Source organism: Stegastes partitus, unplaced genomic scaffold, assembly GCF_000690725.1.
Source record: "Stegastes partitus isolate 25-593 unplaced genomic scaffold, Stegastes_partitus-1.0.2 Scaffold388, whole genome shotgun sequence".
Lineage (NCBI taxonomy): Eukaryota > Metazoa > Chordata > Actinopteri > Pomacentridae > Stegastes > Stegastes partitus.
In genome coordinates, this window is record NW_007578119.1 from 548,748 (window position 1) to 566,326 (window position 17,579).

At 40.7% G+C, this 17,579-nt stretch overlaps 1 protein-coding gene across 2 annotated transcripts in view; it reads left to right on the forward strand.

Annotated features, from left to right (window-relative positions):
* LOC103359678 (serine/threonine-protein kinase BRSK2-like) overlaps positions 1–17,579 on the forward strand; it is a 182,710-nt gene that overhangs the window by 148,929 nt on the left and 16,202 nt on the right. For both annotated transcript variants that reach the window (XM_008285148.1, XM_008285149.1), the window contains exons 13-18: positions 3,277–3,337; positions 7,802–8,009; positions 9,874–9,922; positions 11,831–11,954; positions 12,816–12,996; positions 17,253–17,345. In XM_008285148.1, the coding sequence (XP_008283370.1) occupies positions 3,277–3,337; positions 7,802–8,009; positions 9,874–9,922; positions 11,831–11,954; positions 12,816–12,996; positions 17,253–17,345 (716 nt within the window). The remainder of the gene's footprint in view (positions 1–3,276; positions 3,338–7,801; positions 8,010–9,873; positions 9,923–11,830; positions 11,955–12,815; positions 12,997–17,252; positions 17,346–17,579) is intronic.

The following is a 17,579-nucleotide window of genomic DNA, read 5'->3' on the forward strand; positions in this document are numbered from 1 at the left end:
ATTTACCACTTTTTAATCCTTAATATACTTCTTTTTTTCCCCCAAATATTGCAATATTATGCTGATTTAAATGAAGTTTTTTTTAAGGCCATTGTACATTTAAATGTTGTAATAACAATAATAATAATGTAAAAAAAAACTAGATTTTTGACATAAATTGTAATTTAGAGCTGTTTTGTGGGAGTCTTCATTTCCCAGAATTTCTACAACAGAGAGGACAACTGCAAGTTGTTTACAGTAACATGAAGAAGCTCTGGCCTGGCAAGTTTCAAATCAAATTAAAGAAGAACTTCAAGTCCAGATCTCAAGATATTGAGCAGCAAATGGACTCCACTAAAAAAACAACTAAAGTAGAAGCTGCAATAGAATTTGAATGACTTGCTAATGTTAACTTTAGTAATTACTACAGTAATTACAGTGAAATGTGCAGTTTTTTTTAATCAGGCAGCTAAAGAAAGAAGACTAACATAACATTAAAACACTACCAACAGCAAATGAAGTCGACTCTGTTGCTCTAAAGTAAGAAAGTAATAAGAGAGAGGATTGTGTGTTTTCCTAACTGTGCGCTGCAGGTTTCCATCCACCAGTTATCAGCAGGTACGAGCTACAAGTGTTCCTTCAGGGACTTCCTCAGAGTAAAATATGATAAAAACAAGTCAAACAGTTTATGCATCCTGCAGTGATGTTTCGCTGGAGCTCCTCAGTGTGTCGACTCGGTTCACAGACCTGCTCGACTTTCTCTGCTGCTACTTCCCTTTTAATGTATCTCACAGTAATAATGATAATAAGAGGAGAAGTTCACTGTGTAGTTTAACTGTGGTTTAGGCTTGGATGACGTATGTATTGTCTTTCTATTTTAACCTTTTCTTGCATTAATTTGTGTCCTGAAGATGCTCAGATAAGCACAAATCCCACTTTTATAACAAAAGCAAATCAGGAATAAAAGTAATAATGAGAATAATATTAGAGGGAACAAAACTACCGGCATTAATGTCATGATTGGGAGGTGAAACTATTGTCTCATGATGACAAAACAGCTGTGAAAGCTCATTTTAAAGCATCTGATGTTTCCTCTCCTTTATGTGTGTGTGTGTGTGTGTGTGTGTGTGTGTGTGCGTGTGTCTTCAAGCATATTTAATTATGATTTACTGTTTTCGTTTTTCAATTCCAACAAAGCCAAATTGTCTATGGACAATTAAATCCCAAAGTCTTCAAAGACATCAGCAGGGCTGTGCGGGTTTTTTTATGTTGTTTTTTTTGTTTTTTTTTGTGGTGAGAGTGTGTGTTGGTGTGTGACGACATTCGGGCAACAGCGAGAAAGAGAAGGAGGGAGATATGAAAAGTTAATGACACGTAGATGAAAAATGGAAAAGCTGACGAAGAGAAGAGAAACAGCGCTGATGAATTTTGCAGTGAAACTACGGCTCAGTGTGTGTGATGTCTGAACTATTTATACATTCTGACATTAACTCGGGATCTTGTTGATATTTCAACAAGCAGAAATCACTCCGACTGTTGCCAGATGTTGCACACTGTTCCTCATGACTTTTGTTAGCCAGAGGGGTTAGCCACGATGCCGCTAACGTCCTGATACAGAGCTCCCAGTTCAATCTACAGACTGGTCAGTGGCAGTTAGCAGTGACTGTATCTGTAGTGTCCTGATCAACAAATAAACAAAAGACAATAGAGAGGACGCCTTGTAGATTGATTGTGATGCACTTTTTAGCGACATGGAGGCAGATAATGATTCAAAATAGAAGTAAAAATCCTTCAACTTTACCCACAAACTGGAAAATAAGTTCTACTTATCAAATGCATTTAGACTTGAATAGTGTGCAGAGGTTTGGTAAGTTGATTAAGAAGATTATCGATGTCTGCAGCACAGAATTATCTCCGATTTCCCTCAATAATACTAATTAATATTCATCAGCTGAAGCAGTGTAATTAAGAATAAAGTAGTATATTATTATCAGTTTAACATTTTAAAGGCTGTTACATCTTTTTCTTTTGCATTTGTCAGAGCAGCAAACAAACTTCAATTAGCTCAGAAAAACCTGAACTGCGTAGATTCAACACTGGCCTATAAGTCAAGCTTTGCTCCTACAAGTCAGAGGAAGTCCTTCGATAAATGTGCTTTTATATACTTGTGTTGGCACTTTGGAGCTTTAGCTGTTATTTTACTAATATTAGAACAAAATAACGGCTCCACATGCTTTAGATATTTTAACACTTTTTACAACCTCTACAAACTCAGTATTTTTACTCTCCTCTGCACATCATCTCTATAAAGATGTTTCACCGTGCTGAATGTATCCTCCAACAACTTGCTCCTCCGTTTACAGTGTTTGAGCCATGTGACGTTATTTTATTGGTCCAGTGTGTTTTATTTTGCTCTCTTTTGTCGTCTCCTCTCTGCTCTGTGGAAACACGGTCTGCAGTTCAACTAAAAACCTTTTTTGTCACTGTTGGTTGGCTTCGTAGTTGGAATAGTTTTTTCTACATACAACAGATATTTTATGCATACCTTTTTTATACTTTACACGTCTCTGCTGTTTAAAAACAACCTGCAGTTTACCTGAAAACTCACAGAACTGTTATCATATAACATAGCTGAGTAAATTGTGGCATCTTGGTTGAGCTTAGGTGTAGTTTTTACAGAATCTGTTGACTGCAGATGGTTTATTTCCATAATAAAATGTATAATGAAATGATTTTTGATGAAATATCCCAGTGTTAAGTGTAGATTTGTTCAGTTTTCCTGGTGGAACTGCACTTTACACGTGACACATTCAATGACTGTCGAAAAGCTTAAAATTCAGTAAAGAAATCTTTCTGTTTTTGCGGTTTCTGGCTAATAAATTGTGTAATTTTGGTAATATAAATGCCTGGAGGAAGGTTTTGGGGTTCAGAAGTTTAACATACAAATGTAACTGTGGTTCATAATAAGCTGCTGCACAACTGAGCTATTGAGTTCCTCTTTTTTTATGTCAGGAAAGTGAGTTTTATTCACTAAAAACATAAAGTATGTCTGACATAACAGGGAGGGTTTAGCAGCTTTTGTAAAAACCACAGAATAAAACTGAGGGAGGATTAAAAGGAAACGGGCGGCGTTCTGCTGAAGGACAGACTTACAAAGTATAAAAGAAGCTGGATTTCTAAAACAGCTGCACAACAAGGTTCACCACTCTTATCTTTACGTCGTGTGTGTGTGTGTGTTGTTGTGTGTCGTCCAGCTTCTTGTTCGCTGTCTGAATGTTGACTTTACTTTGTGTTCAGGTCGCGGTCGATCAGCGGAGCGTCCTCCGGTCTGTCCACCAGTCCTCTCAGCAGTCCCAGGGTGAGTGTCCGTCCCTTCCACGCACTGACTGGTTTCCCACGATGCACCTGGCTGGCTGGCTCTGCTGGCATGCTGTTACGCTCACACACTCGTCATCAGCAGCTCGCATCACTGTGGACTTCATCATGAGCCTGTTTGACGTACAGTAGAGAGAAACGTTCAGATCAGATTCCTGCTCGATCACGTTATTGACTTCCACGACTTCAGGCTGTTTTTCTGTTACTGTACGCCGCGCAGAGCTTGAGATGAAGCGGCACCGGATCTATCGGAGGCCAAACTCCAGATGAGATCCGGTGATTAATGTCCATACGGAGCAGATTCTCATGCAGCTGCAGATTAGCGGAAGAATCGATCCATCACTCCGGCCCGTAAAACTGCTGCTGCAGAGACGAAGCAGGAGGTTAACTGTGCAAATCAGCCCGCAGCCTCCCTGTGCTGCTTTTGTTTCCGTAAAGCCATGCATTTTTTAAAACTAACCCTCAGCAAGGACGCCAAGTGTGTATCATCAAACATCTTCTATCATGCAAAGGCACACAGAAGCTCTTGTCTTTGTTTAATTCTTCAGTGCTATATTCTGCTTATCAGGCTGCAAACTGAAGAGACGGCAGATTTTAGTCTTTACTTCCTGTTTCTATATGAAGCTAACGAACGAAAGTCATCCGGCCTCATGCAAGAACACCTCTTTTACTTATTTTAAGCTCGTACAAGTGTGACAAAGCGGATTCACCAAGTCCTCTGTAGGTGAAATACCCAGTATGCTGGATTCACAGGATAGAAAGGTCACGTCCGACACCCCCAAACCGCCATAAAAGACTCCATATTCCACTCCATTGGTGGACGTTTTCACTCAGTAAATGTCAACCAAAGGTAAAAAGAAGAACCTCAGAAACCAGCTGTGAGAAATATAACATATGTAACAGTGTCTGTAGTTGTATTCAGACATCACAAAGCCAGAAGTAGAGTCGCACCGACATGGAGTTAGAAGCAGAAAACTGTGAGAGATGTTTGAGAGTAGATGGAAGAAAGAACAGAATGTTAAAGATTATCTCCTTTTTTGTGTCAGACGTTTGTTTTTTTTACACAAAATTACTTAAAGGATCTTAAAATGACATCTTCTCATTCTTTAGCCATGTCATTTTTATTTGAATTTAGTAGATTCCTGCAAAAGAGATCAAAAGAAATCTGATAAAATTCCAAAACTCCATTACTAGTTTCTACTGGTTCATTAACTAGTGCTATGACATATTATTCACCCTGAACAATATGGTACAGGATGAACAGTTTGGTGTGAGTTTTTGGTGTTTCTGTGATCCAAATGATTATTTTCAGAGGTGTTCCTATGTCAGCGCATCCTGGAGGTGAAATAAATGTGAAAATCACGTTTTCCTCCTGAGACAGAAAGTTGTAATATGACATGAATAGAATTGTACATAAGAGAAAATTCTTACTGTGAAAAAAATTGGTCAGTGTAACAAGATTTGTTAACCCTCTGAACTCCAAGCAGTTTCTGGGTTCTGGGTGCCTTTTTTTTTTTCTCCTGTCACATTTTTACCGTGGGCTCATTTTTCACTGTAATATAAAGTCCTGCACCTCAATGGAAGCAGAACAACCATGACTAGGAGTAGAGAGAACTCAGAAATGTACAGTCTGACACAGTTATAATGATATAAATTGCAACAAAAAAAAAGGAAAATAAATATATTTCTTGTGTTATCAATGCAAGAAGAATTGTAGCTCTACATACTGTAGATATTTTACTTCTTACATTTTTAATTTAGTCTCAATACTCCTCTTTGCTCTGTGAAAACAGCCTGCAATTCACCCAAAATCTCGCAGAATTTTTGTCATACAGCTGTTGGTCACAGCCTAGTAAATCTTGATATCTTAGTTGAGCTGAGAACTGCAGAATTTTGCGTTATTTACAGAATCAGTTTACTGCAAATGGTTTATTTTTGGTGTATTTTTTTAAAATACAAAATTTAGAATGAAGCAATATTGATGAAATATTAGAAGTTTAAGCTCAGATTTGTTAAATTTTGGATTAATGGAACCACACATCACACATGATTAGTTCAAGAACCATCAGAAGGTTATGAGTCTAATGATTCTCTCAGCTTTTACAGTTTGTGGCTTAAAATGCTATTATCGTTAATTTGGCGCTTTTGTTTATTAAAATAAAAAAAAGCTATCATTGTCTTCTCACCAGCCAACAGGTTTTAGGGTTCTGAGGGTTGATTCAGTTTAAAACAAATCTTCACTGGAGCAGTTCTTGCATGAGGCCCCTGATGAGATGACGAGTTTGTGACTCCAGAGTTAAACTCCTAAACATCAGAGCATCACTTCATGCTCATCAGTCTTCACACTTCTTCCTAAAGCTGCTCTAAGAACAGACTGACGGCTCAGTCGGGTTCTCCGGCCTCTTTGTTTTACTTCTCACTGCTCTCAGCAGCGATCTGCTCATTCATCCCACAGCATTGTGCGTCAGCACTGAGCATGCTCTCTGGCCGCTTTCCCAGGTGGAGGGTGAAGCTAAATCTGTTAGCCTTCAAGTTGGGTCATTTGCTGGTTATTCGGGATGCACCGATGTATCGTGAATACATTCTGTCGACTAAAATCCTCATTTTCAGGGAATGTAGAGAGAGTTGTCTGTCAGTCTGCTGGATGTGATTGATTAGTTGATCATGGGTTCATTATCAGATGCAAAGGATGCTTTTCTCAAATATCAGGGAGATATGTTAAAGGAGCATCAGACTGGAAGTTATGGAAACTTGCTTCTATACTTTTCAATATAAGCTTGAATTTAGGCAATAAAACTCCCCAATGTTCACTTGAGCCCATTTGGGGGATCCTGCTTGTTCTGGTTTGTCTAGATGGCTAATATTAGAAAACTTAAATAGATAAATATTCTGTTACCGTAGGTGTAGATTTCAGTGTCGATTCAGGGAACATGTCCCCTTCAGTATTTAGAACATGGCTCCCAATAAAAACACACAAGAAGCAGGAAAATGCTGTAATGTTACAACAGATTAAACAAGGCCTCTGATGAAAAAGTGATATTTTTTACTCTCAAAATAGGAATTATGAGCTCTGAATCCATTGTAGGGACTGTAATTAAATCCATAACTGTAATTAGATCCATATATATATTCCATTATATTCTGATTTGTCATCTGATGCCTGAATTCTGTGTGTCCCTAAACATAAACTACAATATTTCCACCATAAACTGATGCAGAAAAGACACAAATTGGTGATTTACCAGAATGCAGGAAATTCAGTGATTAATGCCCAAACACCCACTTAATATGTCCCTCCCAGTATTGATCATTATTCATTATAAATAAGTAAATGGACTTTTTGATGTATTTCACTGTCTTGTGATTCTTACGTCTTAACTTGTGCCTCTGTTAGCTTTACCCCACTTTAAATAGTTTAATCATGATGTCACACATGACAGCCACTGAGATGTTACCCCGCTCAGCAGAGCTTAGTACATTTTTATATTAGATAATGTTCTGGGCATTTTTATTTTGCATCCTGACATACTGTACTTGGTAGTAGTTTTTGAATATTTTTTTAGTTCAGCTAAGTAAAGAAGTTTATTAAAAAAATCTAAATTTCCACTGAAATTAGCTGTCAGACAGAAACAAACAATATTTTAGTGCAAAATGAAAAGTGACAGAATACTTTATTTGTGGAATCAGACTGATTGAACCCAGCTGTGGTCGGTGTTTGGATCTCGGTGCATCCCTGCTGTTACTGCCTCATGAATGCTCCACTGCTGCCTCCTGATTGGCTAATCACTGTGCTAATCGCATGTTCTGTTTTTCTTTCTTTCTTGCACTCTCACCACTCCCTGCCTGCTCCACCTCTCCACACATCTGCCGCGCTCCTTTTTTATTTCCTGGTGTGCTTTTTCTGTCATGGGAATGAACCTCTGTGGGTTCATGTGTTCCTCTGCTGTCTCATTGGCTGAACCTGCTGTCATGTGTAACGCTGCTCGACCAATCGCAGCCCCACCGGCGGTTTTTCATCCCGCCTCAGTCCCCAGACCTCTGTCAGTCCCCCAACTGCAGCCCCACCCACTCCCCCGAGGTCCGCCTCAACGGGGTGGGGCCGCGGACCCCCAACTCCTTCCATCCAAAGATGGGCTCCCCCCTCATGCACCCCCGCACGCAGACCCTCCCTGCCAAGCCCAAAGTGTCCGAGAAGCCCCTGCAGACCACCAGGTCCAACCCGCTCCCCAACACCGCCCAGACCCCCTCCACCCCCAAATCTGAGCCCACCACTCCCTGCCAGCCCCTGGCCCCCTGCATCCCCAACAGCCCCCGGGTGAGGCGCCACCCTCCCCTCACCGTCCCCCCCAAGCTGTCCATCCCCCTCTCCCCGGTGCCTCCCATGTCGCCGCTCCGCCGGCACCACCTCCACCCTGACCACAACGGCAAATGTGTCCCCATCACGCAGGTGACCCCCCACCCCTCCCCCAGAGGGAGCCCCCTCCCCACCCCCAAGGGCACCCCGGTGCACACGCCCAAGGACAGCCCGGCCGGCACGCCCAGCCCGACACCGCCGCCCAGCCCGTCTATCGGCGGGATGCCCTGGAGGACGCGGCTCAACTCCATCAAGAACAGCTTCCTGGGGTCGCCGCGCTTCCACCGCAGGAAAATGCAAGGTGAGGACATCTGCAGGACGCTGGGACAGACTGGAACATCTGGTTTTTATGTGACATTAAACAATACAGGGATTTTAAGCAGATGACTTCAGTAACTCTACTTGGAAGCTCAGAGGAAAGTGTTACTGCTCAAAGCTTGGGAGGAAAAATTGTGATTCTCATTACAGGCTCAGTTTAGTTAGATTTTTGTCTGATATATTCCTGGGACAGGCTGCAAGGTGGATCAGTGGTTAGCATCGCTGCCTCGCAGCAAGAAGGTCCAGGGTGTCCCCTGCCTTCACCCTGAACTAATACAAGCATAATAACAACTGTACTGAGTTACATATTAGTTTGGGAAAGTTTCTCCTTTAAGTCTCAAATCCTCCTCCTGTCTCACCTGTTTCTGTTTGTGAATTTAAGGAGAAAAATACTAAAAACATATCAGACAAAATCAAAAGGCTAAAATGAGAATCACAATTTTGCCTTCTGAGTTAAAGAAGATCAAACTTTGAGCAGTAAGATGTTCCTCTGGGAAAGTTCATCACCCCTGAATGATTGGGCTGATTTTTTAGCAGAGTGAAGAAGAAGAACGTTTTTCAAAATTGTTTTAAAACAAGCTGAAAAAAAACATTTAAAACTAGAGCTGCATTTATTAATCAGTTAGTTGTCAACTGTTAAATTAATAATTAACTACTTGAATAACAGATTAATCAGTTTGAGTAGATTTTCTTATTGCGGCTTCTTAAATGTAAATATTTTAAATATTTTAACTTCTTTTTAATCGGTTTGGAAAAAAATATAAAGTTCTCTGAATTTAGCTTCTTAAATTTTAATATTTTGCTGGTTTCTTTTCTCCTTTATAACAGTGAACTGAATATCTTTGGGACATTTGTCATCTTTGGTTTGGGAAACACTGACATGTTGACAGACCAACAACTAACAAGAAAATTAAGAAAATAATCAAAAGATGAATCTACAACACAAATAGTCGTTTTTTGTTTGCTTTTGGAACTTTTCTCATATATTTTCCAATTTTTCATCTTATTCATATCTGCTCTCCAGCTTGTGGTGCTGATTTAAACAGTCAAATACGTATTTTTGTAACCAAATCTTCCTTTTCAGTGTTTTCCTGTTGATCACACAGAGCCTGCATGTCAATAAACATCTTTTGTGAATAAAAAAATGCAAAAAACTAAATCTCAGCGTATCCGAGAAGCCTTAAATCAGAATAAATGATCTTCTATCAGACAGACTTCTCTTGTGTATTAGTTCTGGAAAATGAGAACCATGCGAGTTTTCTTTATGTATCAAGCAGCAAAACAAGTTGTAGAACGATGTGTGTGAGTGAATTTATCCTGTAACGTGACTGTTGCGCACATCGCTACATGTTGAAGCGATGTACTGTTGAGCCCCAGGAGGAGGGAACGGGAGGCGTTTCTGATTTATTCAGGTCAGATTTTTATGATATCGTCTCATTCTTATCTGTATGATAATCGATTCAGCGGAGTGTGTTTATGCACCGAGCTGCATTCTCGTAGCTCAGGGGAATAAGTACAAATCATCTCTGCGCTCTTAATGGCTGCATTCAGCTTCGCTTCACCTGCTGCCAACTTTATCAGCAGCGTCTGCAGCCTGCGGCCACGTCATAAAGACGATTACTGCCTCATTACTGAGCGCGCAAAATTGACCGTTTCACCCTTTTCTGCTTTAGTTTGGGGTAGAGCTCCCGCAGCTGCTTTGACGGCGCCATAAAACCCTCCAGACAAACTAAACAAAGACAAAAAGAGGCCAAATATTCTCACAGTGGACGAACAAGACAGAAGAATCTCATAGTTTGGAACAGAATCCTACACGATCGTGACCTTTGACCTTTTTGCATCCACAGTTCCCACCCAGGAGGACATGTCCAGCCTCACCCCAGACTCCTCTCCAGAGTGAGTAACGCAGCATCACACCTCAGCAGCTGCTTTGTGGACATTTTTGTATGAAAACACGTTTTATTTTCACCCAACATCTAATACAGTAAGTCAGTTTATTTAAACAAGAATTTACCAGAAAAAAAAAAAAAAAAAAACAATGTCTTTCATGTCAAAGTGAAAGCTGATTTCTACATGTCAATTAATTAAACATCAGTGATGGAAACTGTCATGTGGGGAGATTTTTAGGTTTGCAAGCTTTAAGCAGTTTGAAGAATTTGAATCTGGTAGCTTTTATTATGCCGTAAATAGTTTTATTTATTTTAAAGTAAATTAGAGAATGTATTGATATGTCGTTTAAATATAGAAATTTGACTGAAAATAATACCATTAATTTGGAAAAACTCTACCTTAGTTCAATCCTGCTGCCAAAAGCCCTCACTAGAGCCAAATGTGGATTAACCTGCCTCAGAAAATAGTCCCCAACAAATAATATTTGTTTTTTCGCTCAAGTTTCGCTCGAGTTTAACGTAGTATATGCGTATAGTGTGATGCAGTTTTATTAATGTAGAGTAACTTTTCTGCTCAATTTCGGCAAACTGTGGAAATAAATCCTCACATTAAAAGTAGTTCCTGAATTAGGAGATCCTCCTAAAAAATAAAAGGTGCTTCAGCCCAAACATTACGACACTAATGTTGGGTTACAGCAACAAAGATTAATTTAATCTGAGATTAGTTCTAAGCAAAGTTCAGCAAAAGTAGGTGTGAATCCAGATTTAACCCACAGCACCAAGCAGTTTTACTCACCGTGGACTCATTTTTCCACTTCAGTATAAAGTCCTGCACCTCTGTGGAAACAGGACAATCATGGCTAGAAGGAGAGAGAACTCAAAATGTCTTCAGTGCAGTACGATGAAGTTATAATGCCATAAATCATTAAAAGAAGAAGAAGAAAACAGAAGGTGGATTTCTTTGATTATTTATTTTACAAAGTTTGAAAAATCTGAAATCAACATGTACAACATTTTTCCAAGTGTCCACAGGTGCTACATATACTTATAAAACATAGCTGTTTACTGTAGATACGTTAATACTTACATTCTGAATTTGATTCCACACTTGCCTCCTCTCTGAGGAAACACTGCCTGAGGTTCAACCAAATGCTCTCTCACTGTTTGTCTTGTGATTGGTGGTTGCAGCCAATTCACTACTGATCTCTCAGTTTTAGAATTTGATCAGAGCAGAAAGGGTTATTTTTAGCATTTATTTATTTTGAGACATGTAGAATAAATTGATTTTATTGAAAAAACTAAAACTTCAAGCTTAGATTTGTTTAATTGTCTTGATTGAATGGCTCATAACATAGTTCAAGGACTATCTGAAAATCAGGGTTACTGACAATTCTTTCTCCTTTAACAGTTTCTGGTTCTAATAAATGGTGTAAATTTTAATTTAATCGATTTTAGTTCTCAAGTTTGGTACAACATAATTTAAAGTTAAACTATGATTTACAAATGAATCCTTTTTGATGCAAACCAGCATGAAGGTGCTTGAAAATAGGTACCATTGATGTGAATACATTGATCTGATCCTCTTGCAACACGACTATACACAATAGAAATGTGCATCAAATCCAGTTGGTACAGTTCCTACAGCTAACTTTATGATGCTACTTTATTTTGCTGCTGCTTCTACTTTGGATATACGAGGACGACACTCAACATTATTTCCTCTTTCTTCCTCATCTGTCATATCAGGAAGTTTGTTCAGATCCACTAAAGAACAGAAGTAAACTGAAGCTTATGTCATTTTTGCATGCTAGTTAGACAAACTTCAGCTTTACATTGTTGTGAGTTTAAGCAGCCGTTCTGAGTCGTGTCATGTGTCCAGCATCATTTCTGATCTCAGCTCTCCTCTCCTCTGCAGACTGGCGAAGAAGTCATGGTTCGGGAACTTCATCAACCTGGAGAAGGAGGAGCAGATCTTCATTGTGATCAGAGACAAACCTCTGAGCTCCATAAAGGCCGACATCGTCCACGCCTTCCTCTCCGTAAGTCTCCACCGTTCCCTTCTGTCCTGGCAGTGCTGAGAGGATGGCAATCAACAGAAAAACTAAATGATTTCTAAATGACCCCAAGGTTTTTTTTTTTTTTTTTTCTGGTGTATGTTCTGTAAAAAAAAGTTTCCATATTGGTGCATATCTAGTCAGTATTACGCCACAGAAATGTGTAATTAAACTGCTAGCTCGTTAGTGAGCTAATTTCAGTCAGGCTCTACTGTAAATATACGATTTAAGGTTAGTTTAAAGAATTAAAATCACATAAATTCTTCTCAAATCCGAGGCTGCAGTGATGACATCAACTGCTGCTCTGCTAAGCTAAGCTAAGCTAATTAGCGTTTGGCACCACTACTTTATGATGGTGTAACATTATTTTCTTCGCATTAGATTTAAGTGCTGCATTATTTATTCTAACATTTTGGAGCATTAAAATAGTTTTTTTTTTTTCAAAATACAAATTTAAAAACAGGTAAATTATCTCAGCAAGTCGCTGGTACTGAACAGTTCTTTGATGCTAAATGCTAAAAACACAGTCAGTCCAAACATCCTAATTCTTCTTTCAAATACAAAATAACATGAACAGTAAATTCAGAAATAACTCAGACACACGTGTTTAAAGACGTCAGTTCAGGTGCAGGTTGGACTTGAGGTGAGTGTTCAGTCATGTTGCATCGTGTGCCGCAGCCTGTTGTCAGTGTTGACTCAGACGCTGACGCTGCAGAATGCCACGACGTGTTAAGATGCGACACGTCCGAAACACCGTCTCCTTCTGCTGCCATCTCTTCCTCTCACATCCAGCCGATGCAGAGGTTGTTTGTCTGTGCTGCTGCTGACTCAGACTTTCTCTCCCAGATTCCCAGTCTGAGCCACAGCGTCATCTCTCAGACAAGTTTCCGGGCCGAGTACAAGTCCACAGCCGGGCCGACGGTGTTCCAGAAGCCGGTGAAGTTCCAGGTGGACATCACCTACACCGAGAGCACCAGCGCCACCAAGGAGAACGGCATCTACTCCGTCACCTTCACCCTGCTGTCAGGTAAACAGCTCACAGTCCATACAGTTGTATCAAGTAAGTGCTCCGCTGCTAGTTAAATGGCATCAAGGATAAAATAATGTAATTTAGAAGTCCAGGTTACATATGATTCCTACAGTTAAATTGCTCTTTAATCAAGCACAACTGCCTAAAATGTCCAGCTTCCAGCATGTCATATAGGAGGAACGGCTGCTTTTGTATGATTCATATGATAATGAATTAAGAATCTTCAGGTTTAGCACCATTGCATTGAAGTACAAAGAGATCTGGTGTTTGCTGATGATCCTCCAGCAACATAACGTCCCCCCCCCCCTCTCTGGTTTGGGTGAAAACATGTTTTTGATGATTCTGATAACCTCCAGCTCGTGCTCCAGTTGGTGCTGAGAATCAACCTGTAGATATTGATCAGTGTGGGAGTTTCTGTCAGCTTTAATGTGAACCACACAGTCCAAGAAGACCGAACGGTTTCCTCCCTGAGTGAACTTGATGTTGCCGCGCTCGTGTGTTCTGTGAAGCTTTTTACTTCCTTTGTTTCGATTTTGACCCAGGTGTCTGTATTGTAGACAGTTCACGGCACAGCTGAGCCTCTGTCTGTACAAACCTCATTATATTGTCAGTCGGTGGTTGTCAGACGGAGGTGGAGCAGAGATCATATGTGGTCTGAGGTGAGGTTGGTTCTGCTGGACAGAGTTCTGTCCTGCAGCACAAGTTTCTGTACAGTTTTTACTGCTTTCAGGATGAAGTAAAATCACAGGTTACCATAGTTTTATCAAACATCGTTGATAAAATCCTGGAGTTTCTGATGTGATGCAGTGTTAGGGATAACTGTAGGTTATGAGTTGATGCTACCGATGATGTATCAGTTAATTCCTTGTGTCTTGGGGTGGCCATAAATACAAGGGGGCTTTCTCGGGGTACAAACAGTAATATAGTGGTCAGTTAGTGGGTTTTTTCTCCTCCCAGTTGGTTGGTTGCTAGTAAGGTCTCACCTCAGTGTCTCAGAAGGAGTTGAAAGACGAATGTTCACTTTGGAAATCTGCTGTATTTAACACCACTGTGCATCTCCCTTTATCAGCCAGCAGGATGGTGATGTTTGGTGTTTTTTTTCCGTGATGTCTGTGCCTTCTTTTCTTGGATGGTCAGGTTGGATGGCAGTTGATGGGGCAGCCGACACTTTCAACCTGAGCTGTTCTGTCTCTTTAGCAAATATGAGGAGATGAGGAGCAGAAGGAGAGCGAAGAAAGCAGGAGAGTGTTAGGGAGACTGACAGAAAGAAATGAGGAGAGGATATGGAGGGTTGAGAGAAGAGGAAGAGGCAAGAAACAGAGGTGGAACAGCTCAGGTTGAAGGTGTCTGCTGCCCTCACCAGTGTGAAAGTACCATCTTCTAACCTTAACATTAAAAAAAAATAAAGCCACTGGAATCACTAAAAATAAACTGAGCTGCCAGCCAATGAATAAAGATGCACGGTGGTGCTAAAATCAGCAAACTACCAGGACAAGGTGACCAGTCCTCTTATAGCCACCTACAAGAAGAAGGTGATAAAGTGCCGACAAAAGCTGGAAAAAGAAAGCCACAAAGTCAACCACTATGTTATCATTTTTTATCCAAGGAGGTCACACCTTCCCTCATGGACATCCCATGGTGCACCATGAGGTAATCTCGCTCACCCCATCATCAGTAGCATCAACTCAGTTACTTAACATTCTGCCAAACGCCTCGCCATCATCTCTGCTCCACACAGCATCAGAAAGGATTTTATCGACAAGGTTAGAAAAATCAAGCTGGACTCAGATGAAACCATGGTAACCTACAACATAACTTCACTCTTCATCCAAGAAGCAATACAGCTACAGGACAGAACTACATATGATCTCTGCTCCACCTCCGTCTGACAGCCACCTACTGACAATATAATGAGGTTTGTACAGACAGAAGCTCAGCTGTGCCATGAACTCACCGCTGCCTACAATATGGATGATGTGGAGAGCAGGTACGTGGATCACATCTGGATCAGCATTAAAACGCAGGAAGCCTTTACAGAATACATCAAAGTCTGTAGAACAGTCTGACCCTCCTGGACTGTGTGCTGCACATTAAAGATGACAGAAGTAAACAGAAACCCTTCTCACAGATCAAGATGCTGGAACTCCCTACGACTCAGTTAGAACTAAAGAAGCTTTTCAGATTCTGCGGTGAAACATCTTTAACACACTCAAACGAGTTTATTTGTCTTCATTTAGATATACCTGCTGAAAACAGAACTGATGAGAGCACTGACAGCAGGAATGCAGTCAGATGATAATCTCACTGTTAATAGACAAATACTGATGTTAATTAAACACAGTGATGTATAGGTGGGACGTTCTGGTGTCCACATACTTTTGGGAAACTGGGCGTAAACACGAGTATAAAAAGAGCCGCTGCATAAAACATGAATGAGCAGAGCTACAATATTCAGTGATGAGGAGCAGAGCCCTGAAATGTTGAGGTGCCTGAACAAGGCCACATCATGAATGTTTAATCTTCTCCCCACGTAGCATAAAAATGAGCCCAACAAGAACTTTCTCAGCTCAGTACCGCGCTCCTTTTTCTTTTCAATCCATCCGACTACTTAATAGCCTCACCTTGAAGAACTGCTCCAACGTTGTCAGGGAATATTTCAGTGTAATTAGTGAGGTGCTGCTCAGTTAAGTTCACATTCACAAACATCTTTAAATAGCAGTTATTTTTCTGATTAGGACAAAAGTAAACATGCGTTGTGTCTTGTAACTGATTATATGCATTAACATAAATTAAACCAGTGATTTAGAGTCTATTTGTGGCTCCTGTAAGTTATTACCTCCACCAAAGTGACATTTTCCTCACTATGATTGTGTTCACATACATAATCCTGGTATTCTGGCTGTATCAAGGTTAGCGCGATTAAACGCTAATATCACGTTGCAGATTTGTCTAATCCACCTCAGTGGTGATGAAGGGAGATGAGAGCAGTGTTTGAAGACAAGCAGCTGGGTCATTACATATAAAGTCAAGCAAATCTGAAAAAAAGTTCCCACCTGACCTCAGAATCAGCAGATTGTTTTATGGACAGCAACTTTAATATACTTAATAAAGCCACTGTCATACTATGAATATTTACAGAGTTACAGTCCCTCAAAGGATACGAATGTGGGTCGAAATTTCTTTTTTTTTTTTTATTTGCGTAACTTTTGTCAGCATTTTTGAGCCCTCATAACTTTTCAGGACTGAATAACACATTTGAGTTCGACTTAAAACTGCAACCAAATCAATTTTTCAATTTTTCGTCCCCTCCAGGTGTCACACTCTGAAGCTTTAATCTTCTATAACCAACTTTAAGCATCAATATCATGAGATGTATTATAGTTTCAAACTGCAAGTAGCCAAACATCACCAGTTTAATGCTTATTAGAGTCATTAAAACAAGCATTGGTACCCTGGATGTGTTTTCTGTTTTCTGATAATTCACGTGAGATAACTTTAAAAAGTGCATTCTGGGTAAACTTTTAGGGCTCATAACACCACATGTAATAAATGGTTGGTTAAAATAAGTTTTATACAATAAAACTTATCTCATCTTCTAGATGTGAGTCAAAATCTTTTTTTTTTTTTTTTTTTTTACCCAAAAATGATGGTGGGACAGAACGTCATGACAACCACTCACTGTTCTAATCCTGTATCACATGCACACACCTGATTTGTATGCACACTGGTTTCGAGACTGGTTTGGTAACTGCACTACCTTCCATATCACCAGCAAATTCATCCACGCAGCCTGTTTGTTTACATGTTGTGGATGCTGTGGATTGTTTCTCTGTTTAGCATGTGGCATTAGAGGTTGCAGCAAGCAACACATTCGGTGCATTAAATCTTTTACTCACCATGTGGAGAGCTGGGTGCCGCTTTTTTTCCCCCACTTGATTTTCCAGGATGGAAATGACCTGCGATCGTCCTCTTAATGGACCACGGAGTCATTTGTTTTTGCATTAAGCTGCTGAGTTTCCAGAAAGTGGGTCTTGTGAAGTCAGGTTTTCTGGGGAGCTGCAGGGAGGTTGCACCTGTTTGCATCAGTGTGACTCATCATTTTCCCAAATCTCTACAACAGAGGTGGAGAATGCACAGTTAGTGTAACACAATGAACGCATTAATGAATACTTCTCTGTCCTGCCACTTCTTGCCCCGCTGCTGGTTTATAGACTAATGTGTGTTACAACAAGGTGTCACTGGTTTCTCATCAGGTCCCAGCCGACGTTTCAAGCGTGTGGTTGAGACCATCCAGGCCCAGCTGCTCAGCTCCAACGACCAGCCCGGCATCCAGCCGCAGATCTCTGGTAAGTGAACTCCCCTCGCCACCCGTCCCCCGACCACGCCTACACCCCCAACCCTCCTCCTCACAGCCTCCCTCCCCTCCCTCCTCCCTCCTGGCATCACAGCACAGCCACACCCCACGGCCCACCTCGGCTCGGACCCGCTCGGCTCAGCTCAGCTCGGCACACTGCTTTTAGCACACGGCATCTCCACGTGCATGCCCCTGCCACATACCATGGCGTGCACACACACACACA